Source organism: Mauremys reevesii, linkage group 4, assembly GCF_016161935.1.
Source record: "Mauremys reevesii isolate NIE-2019 linkage group 4, ASM1616193v1, whole genome shotgun sequence".
In the NCBI taxonomy this organism is placed as follows: domain Eukaryota; kingdom Metazoa; phylum Chordata; order Testudines; family Geoemydidae; genus Mauremys; species Mauremys reevesii.
Genome location: NC_052626.1, coordinates 145,072,988 through 145,100,045, shown reverse-complemented (window position 1 = coordinate 145,100,045; position 27,058 = coordinate 145,072,988). Strand labels below are relative to the sequence as shown.

The window sequence follows — 27,058 nt, the reverse complement described above, 5'->3', positions numbered from 1 at the left end:
CGCGGGCACTTCCTGAGGCTGCGCAGTTGTTTGGCTGTTGATAACAAGGAGGGCTGGGATCTCAAGGTTGCATCTGTGAGGCCAAAATGCAGCATTTTACAGAGGCAGCATTGTTAACACTAGACAGAGCAATGATTCGGCCGGACTTAAACACAGGCACAGCTCACACAGTAGCACAAACTGCCTGTCCTAAGCCAAGCGCACATAACCCACAAGAGCCCCGAAATGGTGAGTAACCTCAGGGGCAGGGGAACTGATTGCTCCAGGGCTGTATTGTCCTCTGGGGTCCTGTGTCCTGGGGAGAGCCAACGGCTGCAGGGGGTCCCTATACTCAACACTGTCCCCACATTTTCCACAGGCTGGGTTCGTCCTGGAAGATATCTCGCTGCTGAGGGTGTCCTGGGAAGCAAGGGAGGGTCTCAGTGTAGCTGGGTGTATCTGTGTATCTGTCCAGTTGTCTGTTTGTCTGGTTGCGTGTGTGTTTGTTTCAGGATCGGTGTGTGCATAGTATTTTCCCCAAGATTTGAAACTAAAGGGGTGTTTGAATTTTCCAAGGGGGGGGATGACTAGCTGAGCACTAGCATGGAGGGGGAGGGGGATGGGGCAGCTCAGAGTGTGTGTAACTGGTCATTTTATTTGTTTGTTTTTCATCTGTCTCCATACAGCTGTGTGTGTGTGTGACCAGTTGGGTGTTTCAGTGTAGTTGACTTTCCCTTCCGTCGTCTCCATTCTGTTCCCGCCCTATAACACCCTGAGTCCCCGCTCCGCCCCTGGCAGTGTTTCTCTCTTTTCAGATAGCACTTGTTTTTCCTCTGAGCTCTGCTGCCTCCTCTCCAGGCAGTGCCTTGAACCTCACACATCTTACGAGAGCATCCCCGCTCCATAGACACCCCTCACCGAGCACAGGATGGATCCCCTGCCTCTGCTCCTCTACCTGTGTGCAGGTAAGTGCCAGCCAGAGGGACTGGGAAAAGCTGGGCTCCTCCACATGGGTGCCCAGCGAGTACCCCTCTGGCAGGGGAATGGGAGAAGCTGGATGCTCGGGACTCTTGGGTCCTATCCTTGGCTGGCTGTGGGAGAGGAGTGGGGTTGGTGGGTTACAACAGGAGACTTGTGCATCAGGACTCGTGCATTGTCTCCTCAGTTCTGGGAGACGAATGGGGCTCTAGTGTCTTGTGTGGGGGAGGGCTGGTAATCAGGACTCCTGGGTTCAGTTCCCTCTGTGTTCTGTTCCTTCCAGACTCTCTGGGATGGAAGTGGGACACTGGTACGCCTCCCTTTCTCTGTGGGGCGTGTGTGCTCCGTAGGATGGGGGAGGTGAGGAGAGTCTGGCAGGTGTGAAATGGATGCAATGTTTGCAATTGCTCAATCCTTGTGTAAAATCACAGCCGCTTACTCCCAAGAAGCCTAAGAGGCCTAAGAAAGGGAGATTGGGGGTGCCTGCCCCCACTCTCCCAGTACCTCTTTTCTCCAGCCAGCCCCACAATTTTCCAACCCCGCCCTCCAGCCCCACAATTCTGCACCCCACCTTGCCCCACATTTCCTCCTCCTCTTTACCGCCTCCAAGTCTAAAGGGCGCAGCTCCAAGCAGGGGACTCTGCTTCCCAGGTCCAGGTTTGCAGGGATGGAGCAGGCAGGGGGAAGGGGGAGGAGAGCAGAGCCACCCTGAGAGATTATTACACTCCCTACTTCTCTCCCACAATTACTCTTGGCCTTGCTTGCCTCCTGCAGAAGCCCTGATTGGCTGCCTTTCTCCAGAAGGAGGGGGATGTGGGGAAGGACAGCCAGTCGGGGAGGGGTTTCCCCACTCACCCACTTCTCCCAGCCAGTCCCATGGGGGGGGAGAGCTTTGCATAGTAGCTACTCTGTGTGTTTGGGGTTCAGTGTAGCCAGACACTGGCTGTTTGGTGTTTTGTGTGTGACATGAGTTTGGAGGGTCTCAGCTCTGGCTCCTGCGACACAAACTTACCAACGTGATGCTGTGACCAAACGGGCTATTGCGATCTCTGTATGCATGAACAGGGGGACCCTCAAGTAGGAGCAGAGCGGTTATTTTAATTCTGAATATGGCCTTGGTGCGACCCCTGCTGCAATAGTGAGTCCAGTTCAGGTGCCCACAATTCACAAAGGATGTTGATAAATTGGAGAGGGGTCAGAGAAGAGCCACAAGACGAATGAAAGGATTGGAAAACCTGCCTCATAGTGATAGACTCAAGGAGCGCAGTCTAGTTAAGCTGAAGGGGATGCTTGGATGGAATGTGGTTGGCAGGGTGCTTATGCATAGGGAAGCACGCTGTGGCTCACCAGCCTAGGAACATTCTAGAGAAGGCCGGAAGGAGAGGGTTGAGCTCAGCATGTGGAATGGAGAACTGACCATGTGATAAACAAATCCGTATATGGAAAGGTTAACTCTTATTGGTTAGAGGCAGTGGTGAGCTGCAGCCGGTTCCCACCGGATCGCGCGAACCGGTTGTTAAATTTAGAAGCCCCTTTAGAACCGGTTGTTCCTGGAGAGACAACTAGTTCCAAAAGGGCTTTTAAATTTAAGAAAAGCTGTAGCAGCTCCCTGCCCTTCCCCCAGCCCCAGCTCACCTCACTCCGCCTCCTCTTCAGAAGCTCCTCCGGCTTCTCCTCCCCCTCCCAGGCTTCCCGCGAATCAGCTGTTCGCGCGGGAAGCCTGGGAGGGCTGAGAAGAAAGCAGCGGCTTCCACCAGGTGAGCTTGAGCTGGGGTGAGGAGCGGGGGCGCCAGTGCCAGCCGGAGGAGGGCTCCAGGCGCTGCGCCGCCCGGCGAGGTTGCGGCCAGACCCTGGGGCTGGGCGGCGCGGCTCCTGCTTCCCGGGTCCAGCTGTGAGATCGCTGGGCAGCGCAGAGTGGCTCCTGCCTGCCCAGCCCCCGGGTCCAGCCGGGCGGCGCGGCTCCTGCCTGCCCGGCCCCCGGGTCCGGGTCCAGCCGGGCGGCGCGGCTCCTGCCTGCCCGGCCCCCGGGTCCGGGTCCAGCCGGGCGGCGCGGCTCCTGCCTGCCCGGCCCCCGGGTCCGGGTCCAGCCGGGCGGCGCGGCTCCTGCCTGCCCGGCCCCCGGGTCCGGGTCCAGCCGGGCGGCGCGGCTCCTGCCTGCCCGGCTCCTGGGTCCGGTCCAGCCGGCGGCGCGGCTCCTGCCTGCCCGGCCCGGTCCGGGTCCCTCCAGGCGGCGCGGCTCCTGCCTGCCCGGCCCCCGGGTCCGGGTCCAGCCGGGCGGCGCGGCTCCTGCCTGCCCGGCCCCCGGGTCCGGGTCCAGCCGGGCGGCGCGGCTCCTGCCTGCCCGGCGTCCGGGTCCGGGTCCGAATCAATGTCCCTTGATTTTTGCCCAGCATCTGACTCATTGGGAACCACAAAATCCCAACAAGGGAAGGTTAAGGGCTGACCTAATCCCAGTCTGAGTAGCTATGAGGAGGACAAATATTTAATATTGGTCTCTTTAATCTAGCAGATAAAGCTCTAACATGATCGAATGGCTGAAAATTGACACTAGACAAACTAAGGCCATGGCTACAATAGCGATCTTACAGCAGCACAGCTCTACCGATACAGCTGTGCCAATGTAAGATCACCCATGTAGCTACTCTATGCTGACGGGAGAGACCTCTTCGGTCAACATAATTAAACAATCTCAACGAGCAGTGGTAGCTCAGTCAGCAGGAGCTACAGGTTCTTGCATTTCAGCTTGTCTTAGTCATCTCTAGTACTTGGTTCAGTATTTAGAGGAACATTCTTATACTTTTATAATCCTACAAATTAACTCTAGTTAACATACAATGAATATATATGATATAACATAATCATAATGTCACACAATAAGTGAATAATAACTAAAATCACTGGCTACATGGCCATAGAGTCTGTCAATCTATTGAAGACTGATCTGTCCCTACAGGAAGTGCATCCGCTATGCGTCAGCATCAGGAAAACTGATGGAGATAAATCTAGGGCTTCTTTCACCAGCGCTGAATCACGGTCATGAAAAACATGTCCCGGGCTGTGAAAACTGGTCTTTTATGTGCTTGTACCTAATCCTATACAAATGTCATGGGGGAGACCAGCATTTCTCAAACTGGGGGTCCTGACCCAAAAGGGTGTTGCAGGGGAGTCACAGGGTTATTTTAGGAGGGTCACAGTAGTGCCACCCTTACTTTTGTGCTGCCTTCAGAGCTGGGTGGCCAGACAGGAACGACTGTGGGCCAGGTGCCGAGCTCTGAAGGCAGTGCTGCCACCACCAGCAGTGCAGAAGTAGGGGTAGCAGTGCCACAGCCCCCCCCCCGCCTCCAATAACCTTTTGACCACCCCACCCCCACAACTCCTTTTGTGTGAGGACCCCTACAATTACAACACTGTGACATTTCTGATTTAAAGAGCTGAAATCATGAAATTTACGATTTTCAAAATCCTGTGACTGTGAAATTGACCAAAATGGACTTTGAATTTGGTAGTGCTCTACTCATGATATTTATATTTAAATGGGAGTGTCTGGCAGTAGTGCTATGCAAATGAATGAGGGGAATGATTTGCATAAAATAGCCCTGGAAGAGAGCCGGGAGCCGGTGGTGAGGAGCTGGGAGGCAGGACGCCTGGGTTCTATCCCTGGCTTTGGGAGAGGAGTGGGATTTGGTGGGTTAGAGTTGCAGGCTGGAATTCAGTCCCATAGCCAGAAAGCCCCAGCCACTGGCCTGGTCTTCATCTAGGGTGACCAGATGTCCTGATTTTATAGAGACAGTCCCGATTTTGGGGTCTTTTTCATATATAGGATCCTATTACCCCCCACTCCCTGTCCTGATTTTTCACACTTACTGTCTGGTCACCCTAGCTTCCTCAGGGAAGCTCTAACTGGTGACTGTTTAACCCCTGCAGTGCTGGCACCGAGCCGTGGATTCAGCGTGGATGTGGAGGGACCCATCACCTTCCAGGAGGCAGCAGCGGGGTTTGGGCAGAGCATGTTGCAGTTCGGGAATGCCAGTGATGGGGGGTAAGGGCCGAACATGGGATCCCACATGACTTGTGCCCAACACCGAGGGGCATGTCTGGCTGGGCTGCCTCCCCTGGGCCTTAGTCCCCTCGGTGTGTGGGGCATCCCCTGAGCCCCCCCATACTTTTTCCCCACAGGCTGATCATTGGGGCCCCGCTGCAGACAGGAAACGTGAATGAAACCGGCAAAGTCTACAAGTGCGACCCGGGCTCCAGACGCTGCCAGGAGATCCCCACCCAGAGTAGGGGCACCCTGTGCTGTGGGGCAGCAATAGGATTGGGGTGGGAGCCAGGACTCTTGGGTTCTGTCACCAGCTCTGAGAGGGAAGGGGGGTCTAGTGGGTTAGAGCGGGGGGTGAGGCTGGGAGCCAGGACAACTGGGTTCTATCCCCAACTGTTGCAGGGTCTAGTGTTAGAGCTGGGAGTCAGGAATTCTTGGTTATATCCTCCGCTCAGGGACAGGAATGGAGTTTATTTGCTCAGCCTGGTGTGCATCTCTCCCCTGTCAGGGTCCCCAGATGCCATGGACACGTCCCTCAGTTTGTCTCCAGCTGCCCGAGGTTCCCAGTTCCAGGTAGATACCACACCCAGGGGAGGTGGGTGCTGGGACTGGGGACTCCCTCATCATTCCAGGGGACAGATCCCTCCCCAAACCCCACTACTTATGGATGGTAGTAACTGGGCCGTGTCAGTGTGACTGGAGCAATGGTGCAGAGGTGACAATTGGGTGACATCCCCAGGACTACACGGTAACTGTGCGAGGGCTGTTGGTAACTCCTGTAGCTGGAGGGGCGGCACAAGGATGCAGTGGGGAATGGTGGTAGCCAGGTATCCTCGCTTTGGCAACAGTGACCCTGTGAGATGATGATGTGAGGGATGGAGGCACCTGGCTGATGTTGCTATGGTGACAATGACTGTGTGCTGATGTAGCAGGAAGCGTTGTAACTGGATTGTCACCATGGTGACAGTGACTGTGCATGGACATTGCAAGGAGCATGGCAAGCAGGTGACATTCCCATGGCAACAGTGACTGGACACTGCTATAGCAGGGAGTGCGGTAAGCAGATGATGCCCCCGGGTGTCTCCCCGGTCTCCTCTTGGAGTTAGGTGCTGGGACCTCGGGTCCTGAGGTCCTGTCTGCCTCAAGGGGGTTCCTGCCCTGGCAGGGCCCTTCCCTGCATATCCATGGGGGGGGAGGGATCAGGCTCCAGGCTCTATCCCCCACCCTCAGAGCTCTGTTCAGAGGGGCACTTACTGACCTCATGACTTTGCGTGCCACAGGTGTGCGGCCCCATGGTGCAACAGGCCTGTGGGGAGAACACGTTCGTCAGTCACAACTGCTACCCTCTGCAGCAGAGCTTCTCGCAACTCCAACACAACCGGGACACCCAGCCAGGTGAGGGGTGACACAGTGGGGTGTGTGGGGCCACTTACACCCTGTGGTCACGGGCCATGGGGAGGTGGAGGGGCACAGGGTCTGACAGGGGTTGGGATACCAGGCTAGTTGGGCCCATTGGTTTGATTCAGGATATCAATAGGAGCTTGGAGTCAGGACTCCTGGGTTCTGTCCCAGCATTTGGAGGCAGGTAGGGTGTATTTTTTTCATCCCAGTGCATGTCATGCTCTACTCTCAGGACCCCTCCATGGCAGGGACAGGATGATATTGAGACAAGGGGGCCAAGTGGTCTGATCGGGGTGGCCAGTGGTGGGGGGGGGGGCGGATATCAGGTTAGATGTGCCCATTGGTCTGGTCTAGCTCTTTCCTATGTTTGTGGTTTCCCATGTTTGTGGAGTTGCGTCAGGATGTACTTCTTTCCTATCCCTGTCAGAGTGCCCCAAACATGTCATGGACATAGCGCTCCTCATCGACGGCACGAGCAGCATCGCACCTGTGGACTTTGGAAAGATTAAGACGTTTGTCTCTGAGATCATGAAGCGTTTCCGCAGCATCGACACGCAGGTAACGGGCAGAGGCTGAACCCTGATTACATACCCTGCTCCTCGCAGTCAGTGCTGACCCCAATGTGGCACTAGGGGGCGCTGTGCTGCAGGGAGCAGCAATGGATTTTGCATGCAAAACCAGGAAAAAATTCCTGCAGAACCAGCTACATCCTGACCGCCTGCCCCAGGCATTAACTGAGTCTGATGCCTGCTTTTCTTCCCAGCGGCGGAGGGTGTTATTTTTCTCTCTTCTCCCCTGCCTCCCCTTGCAGTTTGCCCTCATGCAGTACTCCAATACATTTGAATTGCACTTCGACTTCATGGAGTACAGGAGAAGTCACAACCCCGATCACCTTGTCCAGGGGGTTGAGCAGCTTCATGGAATAACGCACACGGCCAGCGCCATCCGGAAAGTGGTGTAGGTGTTGCCCTCCTCCCGGTGCTGACTCCACAGGGAATGGGCTGTAAGGACATGGGAGCTAAGGGACAGGGACTCAGGACCCCTGGGTTCTGTCCCCAGCTGTGGGAGGGGAGTGGGGACTAGTGGTTAGAGCAGGGGGCTGGGCATCAGGACTCCTGGGCTCTGTGCCTGACTCTGAAGGGGAGTGGGCACTAGTAGGTTAGAGCAAGGAGGGAGATGCTGGGAGCAAGGACTCCAGGGGTCTATTGCCAGCTCTGAGCTTCTGAGCAATTCACAGAGCTGCAGTGTGCCTCAGTTTCCCCACTGGTAAAATGGAGGAAATGACAGTGGCCTCCTTTGTCAAGGACTCTGTGATCTGCAATGCCAAAGCAGTGGATGATCACTAGGTGTTATTACGTATCAATAACCGTCACATGTATTCCCCACCCCCCTTTTCCAGGCGGGAGCTGTTCACCTCTGGGAGAGGCGCTCGGAATGAAGCCACCAAGATTCTCATGGTGATCACAGATGGGAAGAAATACAAAGACCCGCTTTCTTATTCAGACGTCATACCTGAGGCTGAGCGAGCTAGAATCATCCGCTACTCCATCGGGGTGAGCCGTGGCTGTTTGGAGAACTAGTGTGGATCTGAGCCCATGTCCAAGGACAGGGGATGGGGAGGGGGTTCCCATCACATAAGGGAGAAGAACTGACCCTGGGTTGTAACTGGGCCAACGTGTGACATTGTAGGAGAGCTGGAGCTCCTCTGTGGTTCAGGTTGAGCAGCACTTTCTAGTAAAAGGTTGGGATTTCTGACTGCCCTATGGTCCATGTGCTGACTCAGATTGTCCTAAATTTGGTTTGCCTCATAGGATGCAGGTTAAGATGAGTGGTCTGAATTTGGGATCATTTGCACAAGGGGTTTCTGAGATACAGCCCCCGCTCCGTTAAACAGCAAAGTCACCTGGTTCTTAGCAAGTCTTTTTTGCACCCCCATGGGGCTCAAACAACAGCTCTGATCCTCCCCAAACTGATCTCAGTCACTTGACATTTATCTCCATTAAACTGCTGAGCCAAAGAGATTGAAATGGGCACCAGCAGCAAGACACAGGGCAAGTTTACACAACACCCTGAAGTCGAATTAAGTTACGTTGTCACACAGCCACTGCGGGAATTAAATCGGTTTTTCATGTCCATATTACTCTCCTGTCGGCGGCGCACATCCTCACCAGGGGACCTTGTACTGATTTAACTGTCAGTGTGGGGCATTGTGGGGCTGAAGCCGCACTGCCTGGGGCCAACAGCCAGAGCCTCGGGCTACGTAAGCCACACAGTGCCTATACGGACACTGCATCGACCTAACTACATTGACTAAAAGCAACACCTCTTGCGGAAGTGGAGTTATGAAGTCGGTGTAGTGGGCGAGTTACATGGGTGGGAGCTACATTTTAGTGTAGCCGCTTACAGAGGTAGGTTGACATAAGCTGCCTTTCATCAACAAACTCAGGTTTAGAGTCGTAGGTTCCCAGGCCAGAAGGGACTTTTGTGATGATCTAGTCTGAGATCCCGTGTAGCACAGGCCAGAGAACTGAACCGAATAATCACTGATGGAACCAGAGCAGATCTCCTAGAAAACCAGCCAGTCCTGAGATAAAAATTGCCAGGGATGGAGAATCCACCACGGCCCGTGGTGAGCTGCTCCAATGGTTAATTCCCCTCAGGGTTAAACCTGACACCTTCTTTCCAGTCTGAATGGGTGTAAATTTAGCTTCCAGCTATTAGATCTTGTTAGACCTGTCTGTGGCTTAGGGGAGGTGCCTGACTCCACCGCTGAACCGACTGCACGCAACCCACCCAGCCTAACGCAGTGGTCCCAACTCTTCACCCATTGCCTTGAGACATCCCCCGGAGTCATTGCCCACACTCATCCCTCACTACGCCCTGGAGATTGAATCACAAAGGTCCCAGAGCGCTGACAGTCCCCATGGCAAGATGCTCTCTGTGCCCCGCCGCTGAAACAACTGACACAACTTGGAGCTGAAATGAGACAGGTTCCAAAACTTCAGGCTTGTGGGCCTGTATCCTTAAAACACAGTGACACTTGTGCCAAGATGTTTCAGTGCCCCACCCTCGCACTCACTGGAGCAGCCCACGGTGCTGGCCAAGCCGTGCCTATCGAGGGCCCAGCAGGGCTCAGGATGGGTGGGTATGTGCCATGGGCTCTTGGCTGTGATTGATGCTGATGCCCTTGTCTGCATTGTACCTCCCTCTGCTCCGTGAAGGTCGGCAGTGGAGGCCAACACGAGCTCCAGGAGATCGCCTCTGAGCCCACCAGGAAGCATATCTTCAGGGTCGACAGTTTCAACACCCTTCAGTGCATCGAGACCCAGCTGCAGGACAAGATCATCATCTTGGAAGGTAACAGAGCTGGGGCAGGGGCCGCAGCGGCCCTGAGGCTCTAGAAATGGGTTTTCAAGGTCGAGATGGCCGGCATATTGGGCTGCATTAGTAGGAGCACTGCCTGCAGATCGAGGGAAGTGATTATTCCCCTCTGTTTGGCACTGGTGAGGCCGCATCTGGAGTATTGCGTCCAGTTTTGGGGGGCCCACTACAGAAAGGATGTGGGTAAATTGGAAAGAGTCCAGCGAAGGTCAACAAAAATTATTAGGGGCCTGGAGCACATGATTTATGAGGAGAGGCTGAGGGAACTGGGTTTATTTACTCTGCAGAAGAGACTAGTGAGGGGGAATTTTATAGAAGCCTTCAACTACCTGAAGGGGGGTTCCAAAGAGGATGGAGCTCGGCTGTTCTCCATGGTGGCAGATGACAGAACAAGGAGCAATGGTCTCAAGTTGCAGTGGGGGAGGTCTAGGTTGGATATTAGGAAACACTATTTCACTAGGAGGGTGGTGAAGCACTGGAATGGGTTCCCTAGGGAGGTGGTTGAATCTCCACCATAGAATCAGAGAATATCAGGGTTGGAAGGCACCTCCGGAGGTCATCTAGTCCAATCCCCTGTTCAAAGCAGGTCCAATTCCCAGACAAATTTTTACCCCAGTTCCCTAAATGGCCCTCTCAAGGATTGAACTCACAACTCTGGGTTTAGCAGGCCAATGCTATCCCCATCCTTAGAGGTTTGTAAGGTCTGGCTTGACAAAGCCCTGGCTGCGATGATTTAGTTGGGGTTGGTCCTGCTTTGAGCAGGTGATTGGACTAGATACCTCCTGAGGTCTCTTCCAACCCTAATCTTCTATGATTCTGTGGTACAGGAAGATGCTGGGAATCCAGAGCTGGGAGTGGTGGGAGCCTATTACTGATCCAGTGGGACTTACCTATATGGGAGTGTAAACATGTGGGTCCGGGGCTCAACCCTCCGAGGGGAGGGGGGGAGCCACACCGGCCCGCCGATCTCACGTGGGCTCTGCCCTGTTCCTTTAAGGCTGAGCAACGATAGAGTCAGAGTCAATTGGGTCTCAGGCCTTCTGCTGCAAGGCTGAGGAAAAATATAACAGTTCAGGAAAGCCCAGTCCCTTTGATGCAGGGGCTGGGCAACAACACAAACAGTACAAAATGGCCCAGGCCCTTTGGTACAGGGGCTGGGCAGCAAACAGTTCGAGAAGCTCAGGCCCTTTGTGGCAGGGGCTGAGCTGCAAACAGTTCAAAGTGGCTCATGCCCTTTGGTTCAGGGGCTGAGCAGTAAACAGTACAAAGTCTAGGAAGGCCCAGGCCCTAGCTTAGGGCGGGGCAACAACAGTTGGGGCTCAGGCCCGTAGGTGCAGGGGCTGAGCACTGGGGTGAGGGGGAAAACTGCCACCCACGAGTGGGGTGGCAGGGGGGACGCAGGCCCACCCACTCCACTGTGTCCCGGCCCGGGCCCTAGGCAGCGGTTGTCACCGCTGATGGTCAGTGGGGTCCTGACCGCAACACACTGACATGGGCATTGTTTGGTCAGCAGCCTGACTGAGGTCGGCTGCCCCCGGGCCACTTCCAATATCCCCCTCGGGGCCTACCTGGTCCGTGGTGTCCGCTCCCGGGAAGTCCCACTGCATGGGCTCCTCACAGCCTGGGCTGGGGGGTAGGTCCGGCAGTTCCTCGGGGAAGTCCGGCCAATTCTTCTCCGGGGGTTCCTCGGGGTAACAACAAGGGAGCGGGGAAGTCTCTGGCGGCTCCTCCTCATATGTGGCGCGGGGAAGCTCCAGCAGGTCTTCCCAGTACCGAGCGAGGGGACGCCCCGGCCAGTCCGGGCAACTGCTTTGGGCCCCAGCGGCCTCCCAGTCATGAGCTCCCTCGGGCAGGTCTGCTCCCGGTGGTAGCTGGGTTCTGACTGAGCTGGAATGGCCGGCGCTTATACTTCCGGGTCGCCGCCTGACCCTCTGAGGGGCGGGCTCACTGCTTTGTAGCCCCACCCCTTCCGGTTTCCAGGGCTCAACCCTCCCCAGGGAGGAGGGGAGCCACATCGGCCCGCTACAGGGAGCAGTGGGAAGCTGAGTTTCAGCAACATACCCACAACCTCTGGGGACATGAATGATGCTTACCTTGGTAAAAACAAGCCCAAAGATTTCCCCTTACCTGTTTAAACAGACCTGACTCCTCACCCCAGAGGTGGCTGCATCTTAGTTCTGGAAAAGGGATCTCTGTGTCGCACTGTTTGTGACACCCTGAGACCCCAATATTCACCACTGTCAAGTAATTAGGATCTGTTTTGTACAAAGTATGTCTTGTGAGGGATTATTCTAAAAGTCTTGATCTGCTGAACATTAATCTCATTGGATTGTGTGTGTTATCATTCTATGTGAAGTTATGAAGTTTGGCTATGTGCATGTTACTGAAACTTGTGGTGAGGTTCACAACACCCACAAGCAGCCTTTCAGGTACAATGGTAAAAAGTCCAAACAGTGTTAATGGCTTATAGAGTAAATGCACATAACCCAGTTTGTGCAATTCATACCTGGGGTTGCAAGAAGCTGTGCACATCTCTCTCCACATTGAGGGAGAGGGTGAATTTTTAGGAGCTTGCGCTGTGCAGATCTCTCTGTACAGTGTAAGACAGTATTGTTTTGAGTTTATTGCCCAAAAGGGTGTGCACGTGAGTTCCTGGTGAATCCTCTCACATAGCGCTGACTTCAACCTGTGTCTGCCGCTGGGTGTGGCCCTACCTGTGTGTGTGTGTGTGTGCTGCACCAGACCGGAGAGCCTAATTCAGCAAAAAAGGAAGAGGGAATCCAGGCTGGTGGAGCAGGAAAGGCTCAGTGAAACCCAGTACATCAGGTGGCATCCCAGATGCGGTGGTCCAACCCATCACACTGTTCTACGGCTGTTTCCCACGTCACCTCCCCATGTCTCTCTTTTCCTTTGAGGTTATTCTTCTCAGGTCATCACAGCCAATGGACAGAACATCTACATGGTTGGGGCCCCTCTATGCCAAGGCACCGGCAAAGTCCTCCTGTTCAGCCGAGATACCAAGGGCGGGGAATGGACACCCGGACCAGAGCTGTTGGGAGATCAGGTATGGGGAGCATTACAGGTAATGTGGATTGTGGGTGTGAGAGAAGGAGAGGGCTGGAGGAAGCCTGTAAACTTTTGACATCATGTAATATTTGTGTTTGGCTTCACCTTCAGGAACGATTCGGTCAGAGAGCCTCAGGCAGGGGATAAACTTGACTGGTTTAGCGAACTGCACCACAGCTGACATTCAGCATCTCTCCAATATCCCACCTCTGTTACCTTCACTTACAGTCTAGACGGAACTCATAAGGCCCAGACCCACCAAGGGACTTAGGCATCGTGATGCTGCAGGGAGGCACCTGCCTCTGCCAGCTATCGATGAATGGGGGGAGGGGAGAGAGAGAGATGGGCACTCTTCACCTACCCCACATGTTGGGTCTCATCCAACAGGCATGCTCAGAACAGCCGAGATATTCACAAACGATCTGTAGGAGACAAGAGAGGTTTCCCATATAGCCTGGGGCTTAGAGTCCTCACCTAGGACATGGGTGACCCCTGGTTCAAATCCCTGCTTTGTCTGATTAGGAAGAAGGATTTGACCAGGTAGCTCCCCTCTCTCCGGCTGTAGGGTGGTTGTGATTTGCACATGTTCTGTGGCCCAACTGATACTTAGTTACTCAACTAAAGCGGAACAACTTTAACAGGGGAGACTGAGGGAGCTCACATCAGAATATCCCACAGCTCAGGGGTTAGAGCACTGAACTGAGAAATAGCAGGTGCCTGCTCAATTCCTTCTCCTCTGACCACACCTACCAGAGGAGGAGGAGTTAGATGGAGCAGCACCTGTCATCCCCCAGTTTGTGGATCATGCTGGGATGGGGGGGAAATAGGCACCGGGCAACTGCATGCTTACAGTAAGACAGCAGTGCACATGCCCTGCCCTTGGGACAGCAACAGAGGAGCTTCTGCTGCAAAAACTTAGGCACCAAGTCAGTTTAGGCACCTACAGGGGTCAGCAGCAGCCAGTCAAAGGTTTTGCGGATCACAGAGGCAGAAAAGTCCAGCGGGTTAAGCACATAAATACCTTTGTGGATCTGGGCTAGAGAGACTCAAGCAAGGAAATAACATTACTAGTGATATTAACAGTGTCTGTAAAAGATCACACTACACTAACAAAGTGAATTTCTCCAAACTCCAATTGCCTGTACATGCCACCTAAACAAAACTTATAACAGTGGCTCAGTCAGTGATGAACCTGACTTGTGATAGCCCAACCTCTGAACAGAATTGCACCACAGTTAGCATTCAGCATCCCCCGCCCGCCAAGATCTGTCTGCCTGTCTATTCACGAACACTTACCAAGATAGCGCCACCTGCTGCACTGAGGGAGGATGAGGCTAAAGATGGAGTGGACATTGGGACTGAATCCTTATCCCCAGAGGGTGAGATGGGTCCTAGTGGGAGAAGAAGCAGAAGGTGACTAAATTAAGGGGGTTGCTTATCTTCCTCTCCAGACTGGGTCATATTTCGGGAGTATACTGTGTGCTGTGGACCTCGACAGAGATGGGAACATGGACCTGATTCTAATCGGAGCCCCAATGTACCATACACCTCTGAATGGAGGACGGGTCTATATCTGCCCGATTAACTTGCCGGTAAGAGAGAGGAGTGCAGCCATGGGGATGATGGGTGGCCGGGGGTTCTTGTTTGCCAGGACTGCTGTGATGCTGTGACAATTAGTATTGCAGTAGTGGGCATGGTGCTCCAGGAAGCAGGGAAAAGGCTCAGTAGGGGGTGCTCTTCCTCCCAGTCAGTTCTGGCCCCAGTGCCCCAGAGTCGGGAGCAGGGACACACACTGTGCTGCAGAGAGAGGGAAAGGAGCTTGATAGGGATCACTCTCTGATGACACCAAGTGCTGATCCTTTCCCATGTGTCTTTTTGGATTGGGCCTGCAGGGGACGACGATGGTCTGCAACAAGACACTACATGGGCAGATGGGGGAAGTGTCTGGGCACTTTGGGGCCAGCATGTCTGAAATCGGGGACATCAGCGGGGATGGACAGACGGACGTGGCCATCGGGGCTCCCATGGAGAACGACAATCATGGGGCCTTGTACATCTTCCATGGGGAAAAGGGAGGCCTCAGTCCCCAGTACAGACAGGTGAGCCCAGCTCCTATGGGGAGGGGTCAATACACAGCCCTGAAGGGACAGCATGGGGCCCCACAGCCCCCTAGTGCCCATTATATAGTACACTCACCCCTTCAGCATCCCTCACTGCTCTCTCTGCCCTACAGCGCATAGTGGGGTCACAGTTTCCCAGCAGGCTGCACTACTTTGGCCAGGTTGTCAGTGGCGGGACAGATCTGACGGGGGATGGGCTGCCGGACATCACGGTGGGGGCACAAGGGCAGGTCCTGCTGCTGAGGTAAGTAACTCTGTGTTGTTGCGCTGCTCCGCACGACAATCTCAGGGTTGTCTACACTAGAGAGTGTTTTCGATACAAGTTATGCCAATGATCTAAAAGTGCAATAATTTCATCGCTATTCCATGTCCACACTACGGTCCTTGTGTCAGCAGAGCGCATCCACACTTGGTGCTGTAGCACCGAGAGTGAGAGCAGTGCACTGTGGGTACCTATCTCAGTGTGTTACTCACCACATTCCACAGCTAGGTGTTGTGGGAAGGTGGAGTGGATCGCAGTGCATCATGGGTGTGGAATCAATGTCCCATGATGCAGTTCTTTCCATCCCAGCATTCCATGGGTTTTTGACTGCATTTGTGGCATTTTTCAATGTTTACTGTGCACCTGTCATCTCTATCTGAAAAGATGGATCCTGCACTGATCTCTACTGTTGTGGTCACTGTTACGAACACATCGTGGATGGTCATGCAGTATATCATCAGCTCCCAATCTGAACAGGAACCAGAGTTGCCTGACCTGCTGTGTGCCATGGAAAGAAACAACACCAGATTACTTTTGGCATTTATGGAGCAGCTGAACACAGTGGACAGTCGCTTTTGAGCAAGCACCGATTGGTGGGATCACATTGTTATGCAGCTCTGAGATGACAAGCAGTGGGTGCAGAACTTTCAGATGCAGAAAAACACCTTCCTGGAACTGTGTACAGAGCTCACCCCATCCCTGCAGTGCAAAGACACCAAAATGAGAGCTGCCCTCTCAGTGGAGATGTGTGTGGCTATTGCAGTGTGGAAGCTGGCAACCCTTGACTGCTACCAGTTGGTTGGGAATCAGTTTGAAGTCCATTGCAGGGGATGCATTAATTCAAGTGTGTAGGGCCATCAATCGAATCCTGCTACAAAGGACCATGATTCTTGGAAATGTACATGAAATAGTGAATGGCTTTGTGGAAATGGGATTCCCTAACTGCGGAAGGGTGATACATGGAACACATATTCCAATTTTGGCCCCAGACCATCTTGTAATGGAGTACATCAACAGAAAGGGGCGCTTCTCTTTGTTACTGCAGGCACTTGTGGGTGTTTTGCTGACATCAGCGTGGGGTGGTCGGGGAAGGTGCATGACATGTGCATCTTCAGGAGCACCAGCCTGCACAGAAAGCTGCAAGCAGAGACTTTCTTTCCAGACCAAAAGATTGCAGTGGGGGATGTTGAAATGCCCATGGTGATCCTGGGAGACCCAGCATATCCCTTACTCCCATGGCTCATGGAGCCTTAAATGGGACACCTGGACAGCAGCAAGGAGCGCTTCAATAACAGACTGAGTAGATGTGGAATGTGTCTTTGGCAGATTAAAAGCGCACTGGTGCTGCCTTTAGGGAAGGTTAGATCTTAGTGAGAAAAACATTCCAATGGTCAGAGCTGCCTGTGGGACTACGGGTGAAAAGCTTGCCTGGGGTGGAGTTCTGAGCCAGATCACCTGGATGCTGATTTTGAGCAGCCAGATACCATGGCTATTGGAGGGGCACAATGGGGGCTATTCGAATCAGGGAGGCTTTGAGGCAACATTTTGAGAATGAGAACCAGTAATCTGCCATGCTTCATTAAGATCAGTTATCTGTAGTGTAGACAAGGCTGCACACAGTAGCAATACATTGTGTGTGTCTGTCTGTCTCACCTGTACTGGAGAAAGGCACAATAATAGCTTTGCTGCAGTGCCGGCAAGTTGCATGAGCCCGTAATGCTCGGGCTCCAGGAATATTCTGGGCCTGGGGGCCTGGCTCCACCAAAGTTTGGGGCTGAGTCCCACCTGCTGCCCCCACACACCTCCCTGGTTCCTCCCCTGCCCTTGCTCCTCTTGGCTGAGGTGGGGCTGAGAGTGGGGGAAGTGGTGGTGTTCACGGCACTGTGGATTTGTGGGAGGAGTTCTGGGCATAGCGTGTCCAGGGAGTGTGGTGTGGGGGGGGCTCTGCAACCGAAACCCATCCCACACCCAAACTTCTTCCCAAAGCCTGCACCCCCAAACTCCCTCCTGCTCCCAAACTCCCTCCCAGAACTGGCACCCCCTCCTGAACCTATACCCTCTGCCCCGGCCCAGAGCCTGCAACCAGCACCCAATCTCCCTTCCAGAGCCTTAGGCAGGGGGGGGGGGTGTGGCAGGGTGTGTAGGAGTACACAACTTGGACCTGTTCTGGGCACCACCAAAAATTATACAAATCTGCTGCCCCTGCTTTACTGCTCCCTTCTCTGCCCCCTGCATCTCCACTAGCAGAGCTGCAAATCCATAACTTTTCTCCCTTGGGTGCTGTGAGCACATCCAAGCTGGGTGGGAGGATCTGGGGAGGGAGGGGGCCTGGCTCCATTGCAAAGAGCAGCTGGGTGATGGTTCTGTTCCCCACCATGGCAGGTCCCGGCCGGTGCTCAGAGTCGGGGTCTCCATCAGCTTCCAGCCCCCAAACATACCCACCTCGGCCTTCAACTGCCAGGGGCAGGAGCAGCTCAACACAGAAGCCACCAGGGCAGAGATCTGCTTCACCGTCACTAAGAGCACCGTGGACAGCCTAGGTCAGACCAAACCCACCCACCGCTCCCCTCCCCCCTGAGCTCTGGGTCTGGACTCGAGTCAGCGCCCCCTAGAGGGGAAAGGCCCCACTGTATCTACCCCTCCGACCCTGCCCCTTGCTCCCAAATCACCCAGAGAACAAACCTCTCTCTGGGTCCCAGCTCCACTTTCCCTTCAGGGACCCAACATTTTTCTGTCTCCCCAGCTCTGCCCTGAGGACACACTGACCCCCATCACCCTACCAGGGCAGAGGTCTGCTTCACCGTCACTAAGAGCACGAAGGACAGCCTAGGTCAGACCAAACCCACCCCCCGCTACCCTCCCCCCTGAGCCAGCCAGTTCCTCACCCTGGGTCTGGACTAGAGTCAGCGCCCCCTAGAGGGGAAAGGCCCCATGTCACATTTCCCGTTCAGGTTCCCGCTCTCAGTCCCTCATTTTCCCTGCCCCATAGGTGACGGGATCTTCAGCACCATTCAGTACAGCCTGGCCCTGGACCCCGGGCGGACGAAGATCCGAGTCACCTTCGACTCCACCGGCCCCGTCCTGAGCAGGAAACTGCGACTCAGCATTGAGAAGAAATGTGAAACATATCGGATAATGTTACCTGTGAGTGTGGGGGTGTCCCGGCTCCTTCCCCTCCCACTGTGTCTGCCCCTTGCTCCCAAATCACCCAGAGAACAAACCTCTCTCTGGGGCCCAGCTCCGCTTTCCCTTCAGGGCCCAACATGTTTCTGTCTCCTCAGCTGTGCCCTGAGGACACACTGACCCCCATCACCCTGCACTTCAACTACACCCTGACAGGGGAATCCATCGCTGCCGCCAGTGGCCTCAGACCCATCCTGAGCGAGGACTTTATGCCACTGTCTCCAGGCTTGGTAAGGTTCCAGAGCCAGGCCCCACGGTGTCTCTGCTGCAGGGATCGAACCAGTGATGTTGGCATTCAAAAGCGAGAGACTGAAAAGTTCAGAGCCAGCAGCAGCTTTCTAAACCCACTCACAGAGTATAGATACTAGAGGGCGACAGAGATGGATGTTGAGTTTCCCTTGGCTACAGACCTGTCTCCCCTCTGAGGGAACATTCCAACTTCTCCTCAAAGTTCCCAAAATTTCTCTCCAAAAAACAAAATATTTTTGGCTAAAAAAATGATTTTTTCTGAACACTTTTCAAAACTTATTTTGGCCAGGGCCCCTTAGAGGGGAAAGGCCCCATGCCCTGTTCCCCATCCCCCAGCGATCCAGGCAGGCCCCCTGCCCTGGCACCCCTAGAAGTGTGATACTGTTGCTGGCCAGAGCCAGGAGGTGGAAGGGGGAGGAGGTATATGGGTGAGTGGGTGGGTGGGTGGCACGGGCGGGGCTGATGATGGGTTTAGCTGTGCCCCAGTGCAGGGGACCGGGAGGTGCTGGGGTAACTGGAGGGCACCTGGGTCCCTGCAGTGTCACTCTGGCAGATGGATGCTGCAGCCCCCTCCCCATTGACCCCTGCCCTCCTGGTCTCTCCCCAGCTCCTGTTTCAGAAGGACTGCGGCGCGGGTGGCCGCTGCAATGACCAGTTAGCAGTCTCCTTCAATTTCTCTGGGTAAAGTCACCGAATCCTCCCCGCAAAAACACCCACCATGGGGGGACCCGTCCAGTTTGATCACACCTTGGATTTCCAGTGCTGATGGATCCTGGGTGGGGGGCACTGCTGTGGCAAAGATCGCAGCACTGGGGTCCCTGGCTGGGCACTGCTAGAGGAAGTTCACAGAGCAGCCAGGGCATGGCCTTGAGAAAGCTCACCCCTTTCTCTCCCCTTAGCTTGAGCACCCTGGTGGTGGGGGTCACCCCTGAAGTCAACACCACCGTCTCCATCCAGAATCACGGGGAGAATTCCTACAACACCACAGTGCAGTTCTTCTACCCGGCCGCACTGTCCTACCGCCGGGTCCTGCTGCTCCAGGTACCCCAACGTACACCAGGCATGAGGGGCAGCCACTGCAGGGGGCGCTGTGCTGCAGGGGGCGGGCAGGGGACTTGTCAGAGGATGCTGCTCTGCAGAGAGCAGGCAGGGGGTCAGCAGGGGGTCTGTGGGCCCATCTCTCACTGGCTGGTCCCCTGTGCTCAGTCTAACAGGAGGGCCGTGGCCGTTAAGTGCAGCTCGGCCGTGGGCTCCGAGGAGCAGACTCAGAGGAACAGCACCTGCCACATCAACCACCCCATCTTCTGGAGCGGGGCTGAGGTAGGGACGGGCCCTGGCCTGTGAACTCCCCAGGGGTGAGCCCAGCTGGGAGCAGAGAGGGGCAGTTCCCTGGGGTCAGCCCAGCCCGTGACAAGAGATGTGCTGGGGAAAGCGCCCGGGGAGCCCGGTGAGTCAGTGCAAACAGAGCCCTGAGGTCACTCCGGGGCTGGGGTCAGGCCCTGCCGGGGCTGCAAACCAAGGGCCAGACCTGGGGGGCTGGAAATCAGACCTCACTGGGGGAGAAAAGAACAAAGGGAAGGGCTGTTCCCTCCCCCATTTGGGGTCCTTAAAATGATGGTGAATGGGGTGTTCCATGGCACGGAGCCGGCTGAGGTCTCTGGATCCCAAACCAGGTTAATGCTGTTTAATGTTGGACAGGAACAGGGTCATGTTAACACCCTTTGCCGCTGTGGGACCATTTGTTCCATCTAAGTTCATACAACAGGCCCCACAATCTTCCATGTCTGCCCCACCCCCGCAGTGTCTGGCAGTTCCCCAGTCCCTGAACCCACTGGCTCTCTCACCCCGCCCCCCACCCCCGTGTTTTCCAGGTCATCTTTGTTGCCACTTTCAGCGTCTCCTCTGAGGCCGATCTGGGGGTCAGGCTGCAGATCACAGCCAAGGCCAGCAGGTGAGGGGGCTGGACAGGGCCAGCAGGCAGGGTGGGGGGGGCAGTGGGAGGGGGCCGTGCATGGAGCAGGACAGGGCAGTGGCCTGTGGTGCAGCCTCCCTGCACAGTTATCTGCCTGCATCTCCTCACATCTGTCTCCTTTGCCCTCCGCTCCCCCCAGTGACAATGGCGGCCTCATCACTGAGCGCATGATTCACCGGGCGGAGCTGCCAGTCAAGTACGGCAACTTCATCATCCCCACCAGGTAGGTCAGTGCGGAGACGGGGGGGGGGGAGGAGAGCGCCCCCTACTGGGACCCCTGTTCCCTGCTGTAGCGCCGCATGGGGTCATAGGTGCCAGCGCTGATTGCAGGAGAGTGCCCCCTACTGAGCCCATCCCTGTAGCACAGCGCCCCCTTCTGGACATTACATCCCACCCCCACTCTCCAGCCCCATCTATCACACTCCCACCTCTCTCCTTCTTTCCATCCTTTTCCTCCCCCAGCCTTGAGGAGTCGACCAAGTACGTCAGCTTCTCCGCCAAGGAGGCAGGGACAAGTGTGCCAGTGACACATCGGTATGAGGTGAGGCCGGCGGCACAGTGTGAGGGGGGAGACAGAACAAGAGGGTGGGAGTGGAACTGCCTGAGTTAGGTTTAGTGCGTTAGAGCACGGAGGGGTGTGTAGGGAGCCAGGACTCCTGGCTTCTATCCCCAGATCTGGCAGGGCAGTGGGGTCTGAGGGTTAGAGCGGGGGCTGGGGATCAGAGCTCCTGGGTTCTCTTCCTGCAGTGCCCTATGGTGAGTCTGTTTCTTTCAGGTCAAGAACCTGCGGCAGCGAAGCGTCCCCATCTCGGTCACGTTCCAGTTCCCCGTGGAGCTGAACGGGGTCCGGGTGTGGGACGCCTCTGAGGTCGTCCCCTCCAAGGTATCTGCCTCTCCCTGCCCTTGTGTGTGTGTGAGATGGGCCCAGTGATGCCTGCTCTGCTCTACAGCGCCCCCTGCTGGAACAGGCTGCCTAGGGGGGAAAAGCCCTGCCCCAGCCTCTGAACCAGCCAGTCCTGTGCCCTGGTGCCAGATTGGTGCTGGTGCCCCCTAGAGGGGAAAGGCCCCATGTCCCCTTCCAACCCCATTAACACCATGTCTCTCTCCCTCCCTAGCCCGAACTGGCTCAGTGCAACAGTGAGTCTGAAACGCCCGGTTCAAAGGACTTTGTGAAGCAGATGAGCAAGCGCCCCCTGCTGGTGAGTATAGGCCAGTGCAGATCCCAGCAGCTCCTCTCCCTCTGCACTAACACAGACAGCAAGTGCTATAGACAGACCCAGACCCTCATGGCCATGCTGAGCCCCTGCACACACCCTGCCTCACCCGGCGATATCCTTCCACCCCCAGGACTGCTCCGTGGCCACCTGCAAGAAGATCCGGTGCAGAATCGCCTCCCTGGAAACGCAGCAGTCGCTGGAGTTCATGATCAAAGGGAACGTCAGCTTCCAGTGGGTCTCCCAGGTACGAGAGCTGCCTCTGCCTCCCGGCACCACGCAAGAGATCTCCTCAAGTGAACAGCCCCGGTGCCCCTCCCCAGAGGTGGCTGCATCTCAGTGCCGGGCAATGGATTGCCCCTGTGTGAACAGCCTGTAAATTGCTGTGGGTCCCCCTGGGACGATGCTCCGGGCTGGTTTGTGTCATTTCCAGTCAGGGACGGTGAATTTCTCTGTTCCAGACTCAGCAGCAGAAAGTGAGTCTGGTGAGCGAGGCCCGGATTGAATACGAGGAGGAGAAATACATCCAGAAGGAGGGATTCGTCCGGCGCCAGGTACCAGAGCGACTGCGCCCGGGATAGAGAGAGCATTGGCCAGTGGTTAGAGCTGGGAGCCAGGACTCCTGGGTCCTGTCCCTGCTCTGGGAGGAAGCGGGGTCTGGTGTGTTAGAGCAGGGGTGGGTGATGGTGCCAGGACTCCTGGGTCCCCATCTCACAGCTCCTCTCCCCCACGTGCAGACGGTGGTGGAGCGCTCCGAGGTCTATAACTACCTGCCCATCATCGTGGGCAGCAGCGTGGGGGGCTTGGTCCTGCTGGCTCTCATCACCGCAGCCCTCTACAAGGTAATGGGGCAGGGCTTGGACCCCTCCCCCACAGCCCATCGCCCTGGGGGCAGGGCCTGTGGTTCTCCCAGCTGGCGGAGAAGGGACAAGGGTCTTTCCTTCGGAGGTTCCCACAGCCCTCCTGCTCCTCCATGGCCATGAGCCTGTGTCTGTCTGGCTCTCCCCCTCTCCGCTCTCTGTCTCCTTCCAGTTTGGCTTCTTCAAGCACCAGTACAAACAGATGATGGAGGACACTGTGGAGGGCAAGGGGCCTCACCTGACCCAGAGTGTGCCACGGGCAACCCCCCTGCTTCCAATACCCCCAAACAATAGCCCCCCATGCGCTCCCCTAGATGGGTCAAAGAACCCCTAAATTTTAATTGCTAAAGCTGGGCACTGTCTGCCACCCTCCTTGTCCCCCTCCCCCCAGGCACGAGTTGCCAATGTTGCCTCCCCACCCCTGGCTTTGCCTCCCTCTGGGTTGCTCCACGTCCACCCCCGCCCCTTATGTTTGCCACCTCCAACATGCAGAGAGACCGGCCACTGCCCATCCCCCAATCAACAAAAGAGATACTAGAGCCAATCGTTACTCAAATTAGGCTGGGCAGAATTCTATTTACCTTCTTATAACTTTGATGGAGAACATTGAGGTTATTTTTATAGGCATTTTTTTTAGAATTCTATTGATTTAAATTTTGATGTGGAAAATTCTGGGTTTTAAGCATCCCACCCCTGTTTTTATCAATTTAAATGATCCCGGTTGTGGGAATTTGTGTGTGTGTCGGGGGTCAGGCCATATGTGAAGGTCACAGTTATTTAATAGAGGTTGAGATTCAAAAAGTTAAAGCTTTATAACTATGCTGGGAAGGACTGGAGTTTTACTGGTAAATGTTGAATTCATCACACACAGACAAACTGCTGGCAAAATATTTCCATCGCTAATCAAAATTTTCTGCTTGAGAACATATTGGAGTTTGATTTCAGGCTATTTACTTTGTATATTTTGACATGTGATGTTAATAATTTGTTTGAATAGTTGTAAAATGTGACCTTTTAAAATCAATGTCTGTTGTCTTTACAGAATTATGGTTTGATTTCCTCCTCTCCCCCGCACCCTAGTAATTTTCCACAACTGAAAATTTAAATGAATAAAAATTTTAAAAAATTGCTTAGAAATAAATAGTCCTGTTCATGGAAATTATTTTTTAAAATAATTCTGCCAAGCCTATTTATAACCTTTAAAAACAGAAATTATCAACATCACATGTCAAATTGTACAAAGTACAGTGACACCAGCATGGCCGCAAGTTTTCTACACAATAAGGTGGGACACTAGAAAGTTCTCCAGGAGCATTTTTCTTTCTTTGTCTAGCTGCATGTTTTGATTGTTATCGACGGAAACATTTTCCCTTGGGTTGTGAGGGGGTGGGGTGCAGTGAAACTGATCACTGGTAACAGGCAAAGCAGGACAAAAAGTGGCCAGGGCAATTAAAAATCATCCAGGTGGCAACACTGTGTGGGATGCTGTAGATCCATATCCTGATGCCCCTTGCTGAATATGAAACCTCCCAACCAGAGCGTCCCTGGCAGGGCTGGGAGCCAGGACTCCTGGGTTCTATCCCAGGAGCTGTGGAAGGGAGTGGAGTCTAGTGGGTTAGAGCAGGAGGCCTGTTCTCAGCTGGTATCTGAGCCACGCTCAGCAGAAGGGGGGCTCGCTCTCGGCCAGGGTCTGTGCAGCGCCTGGCACAAGGGGAGCCCTGATCTCAGTTGGGGCCTTGAGGTGCTACTGGGTTACTTCCAATACAACCAAGCTCTGAGTCATTCGCCTGCCTGGTCTGAAGTCTCACATCACTTCAAACTGTCTCTCAATACTGTGTGTGTGTGTGTGTGTGTGTGTGTGTGTGTGTGTGTGTGAGAGAGAGAGTGACAGGGGCTGTGCTGTCCAAGCTTCCACACCACACAAGGAAATGAAATCACTTTAAAACAGATTGAAAAGGAAAAAATAAATGTCTCTGTTCTGCAGGTTTAGCCTGAGGAACTCCCTGCCACATGTAGTAATGAGGCTGGGACCGAATACGTTCCTGTATTCACACCCTACGTACTATTGTAATAATCTTTGTACAAAGGATGCCTTGTGAGATATAATTCAAAAACTCACAAGTTGTTGATCAGTATTGGCCTGATAAGCTGTGTCTCAACATTGTATGTAAAGTTTTATAAGATTTCCCTGTATGATGTTACTGACCCGTGTTCCCAAACCCACAGCCTTGCTCATGTGGAAGTTGGCAACCAGATGAGGTCTCAAGAAAGAAATGTCCCTGCCTGATTTTGCCTTTAGGCCGTAAACGGTCATCAAGAAGAAAGGGAAACAAAACAAGCTCAATTGTGTGAGGGGAAAAGCCAGCTGTGAACATCCTTCCACATAAACTCTGTGTGTCCTAGTGCCCAGCTGGAAATGTTTTTCAACAGTGAGACTGAAACCATAAAAAGGAGGGACAACCCCTCCTTCCCTGCCCATGGCATTCACTGCACCTGAAGAGAGAAAGGAAGTATTCACTGGATGCTGGGAAGAGGGCCTGACGTATACAGTGTGATCTGGAAGGCAGCTGAAAGCATGTGGTGAGCAACTTTGCTTGAATAGGCTATAGTTTAAGTTAGGCACTAGTAAATGTTTCATCTTTATTTTCTTTGTAACCATTTCTGACTTTTATTCCTCATTAGTTGGATTCACTTAAAATCTCTCTTTGTAGTTAATAAACTTGTTTTATTCTTTTATCTAGTCTAATGTGTTTGAATGGAAGTGTCTGGGTAACTCTGTTTTGGGGTGGTAAGTTGTGGGCACAGGAATAATCTTACAGGAATAATGGACTTAATATGATTTGTAGTGTCCAGGAGAGGGCTGGGCAGTACAGGAGATACATTTCTGGGAGAAAATCTAAGCCTGGGGGTGTGTTGGGGTCACCCTGCTGTATAACCCAGGCTGGTGAGAGCCAGAGTGTAACCCAGGTGTGGTTAGCAGGCTGCAGTTACACACAGACACTCAGGGTGTGAGTTGCATGCTCTTAGGCTGTTTGTGAGTGGCCCAGATGGGACTTATTACAGCGAGACTTTGTAAGGCAGCCAAAGCTGCAGGGCCGGAGGGTGACAGAGCTGCTCATTAGCCTGGATTGTACCCTGGCATGTCAGAGATCTGTAAACAGGACTCTCACGTGGGAGTAAAGGGGTTATATTCTCTCGGTGTTTGGCACTGGCGTGACCGCTGCTGAAAAGCCGTGTCCACTAAGCAGTGTGACATAATGTCCGTGCCACTCAGGAAAGACAAGAAGTTCAGGCGCTTCAGTGCTATAAGGCCTATGTCTTCACTTCCATGACATAATTAATCTAAGCAGTCCATGGCGTAGGCTCACCCACAGTCATTCCTCAAGCCTACTATGGGCTTTCAGGCCCTAGAGACATGTGTATCCCAGATAGTCTCATTAAAGTTCCTAAATTCCCATCCAGTATCTTGGTAGAGGGCTGCTGGGTTCATTTTGTGTCTCCTTAATGATAAAATATCAAGACTTTTTTTTCAAAGCAGCTCTTGTTTTTTTTAAATAGCAAGTCTCCCAGCCGCACTCGACACCCCTGCTCCCCCCTGTAAAGCTGTGCTGGTCACTTGGCCTCTGGTCTCCTTGCACCATAACAAAGACCTTGGAGGGCTGTGACAAGCATTCATAAAGCAATCCATATAGTAAATGATCATTAGTGTTAGTCCAAGGGGATTGTTCTCTCCTTCTCTTTCTAGAACTAGGTAAAATGAAAAAGGAAGCCCAAGAAGAGTGTTGGAAACTGCCCCTCTCCCCCATTTTCCATCCTGCTGCTGAGTCTCCCCTTGTGCACCTAATACAGAGCCTTGTGAGTATCCTAAGTCAGCATTCTGTCTGGGGCTGGAGGCTTTTGGGATACATTTTAGGGAATACCTAGTGTACAAAAGCACAATGGGACGGGCTTTAGAGCACCCAAACAGCTCTCGTGCATTCAGCCTGGCCGGATGATTGTGTGTTGGGGCAGGGCGGGAGGACGAACTTGATTCCCCTTGGGAAAATGACCATCACTGAAAAATCCTTGAATATTCTCAGCTCCTGGTCTTTACTCACTTCCTATTCAGCCCAGGGTTTCCTTTTTCAGTCTGAATGAAATGTATTCAAGTTGTAATCACAACCACCACGTGACATTGCACCTCACAATGCTTTATGGAAATATGCTTATGAATGTATATATGACATAACTGGAATATGTTTTATGCTACTTATGCCATGTAACATATCTCTGCAAAGGTTATGATCTACTGAATATATTCATCCCATTTGTATGCAAGTATCATTTTTTGTATTCGAAATTATGAATGTTGACA

At 53.8% G+C, this 27,058-nt stretch overlaps 1 protein-coding gene across 1 annotated transcript; it reads left to right on the top strand.

Moving 5' to 3' along the window:
- Nucleotides 1–117: 117 nt before the first annotated feature.
- LOC120403221 (integrin alpha-M-like) lies at nt 118–25,318 on the top strand. Its single transcript, XM_039534080.1, has 29 exons — nt 118–228; nt 795–944; nt 4,882–4,996; nt 5,134–5,237; nt 5,505–5,569; nt 6,277–6,391; nt 6,825–6,955; nt 7,209–7,354; nt 7,797–7,950; nt 9,619–9,754; nt 12,694–12,842; nt 14,296–14,436; nt 14,737–14,943; nt 15,078–15,208; nt 17,609–17,766; nt 18,216–18,370; nt 18,508–18,639; nt 19,266–19,339; nt 19,558–19,699; nt 19,865–19,978; nt 20,530–20,609; nt 20,770–20,853; nt 21,093–21,171; nt 21,406–21,513; nt 21,746–21,829; nt 21,978–22,091; nt 22,306–22,398; nt 22,582–22,686; nt 24,931–25,318. Exons 2-29 carry the CDS (start codon nt 908–910, stop codon nt 25,054–25,056), a joined length of 3,279 nt encoding a protein of 1,092 aa, XP_039390014.1. The 5' UTR covers nt 118–228; nt 795–907; the 3' UTR covers nt 25,057–25,318.
- Nucleotides 25,319–27,058: the final 1,740 nt, after the last annotated feature.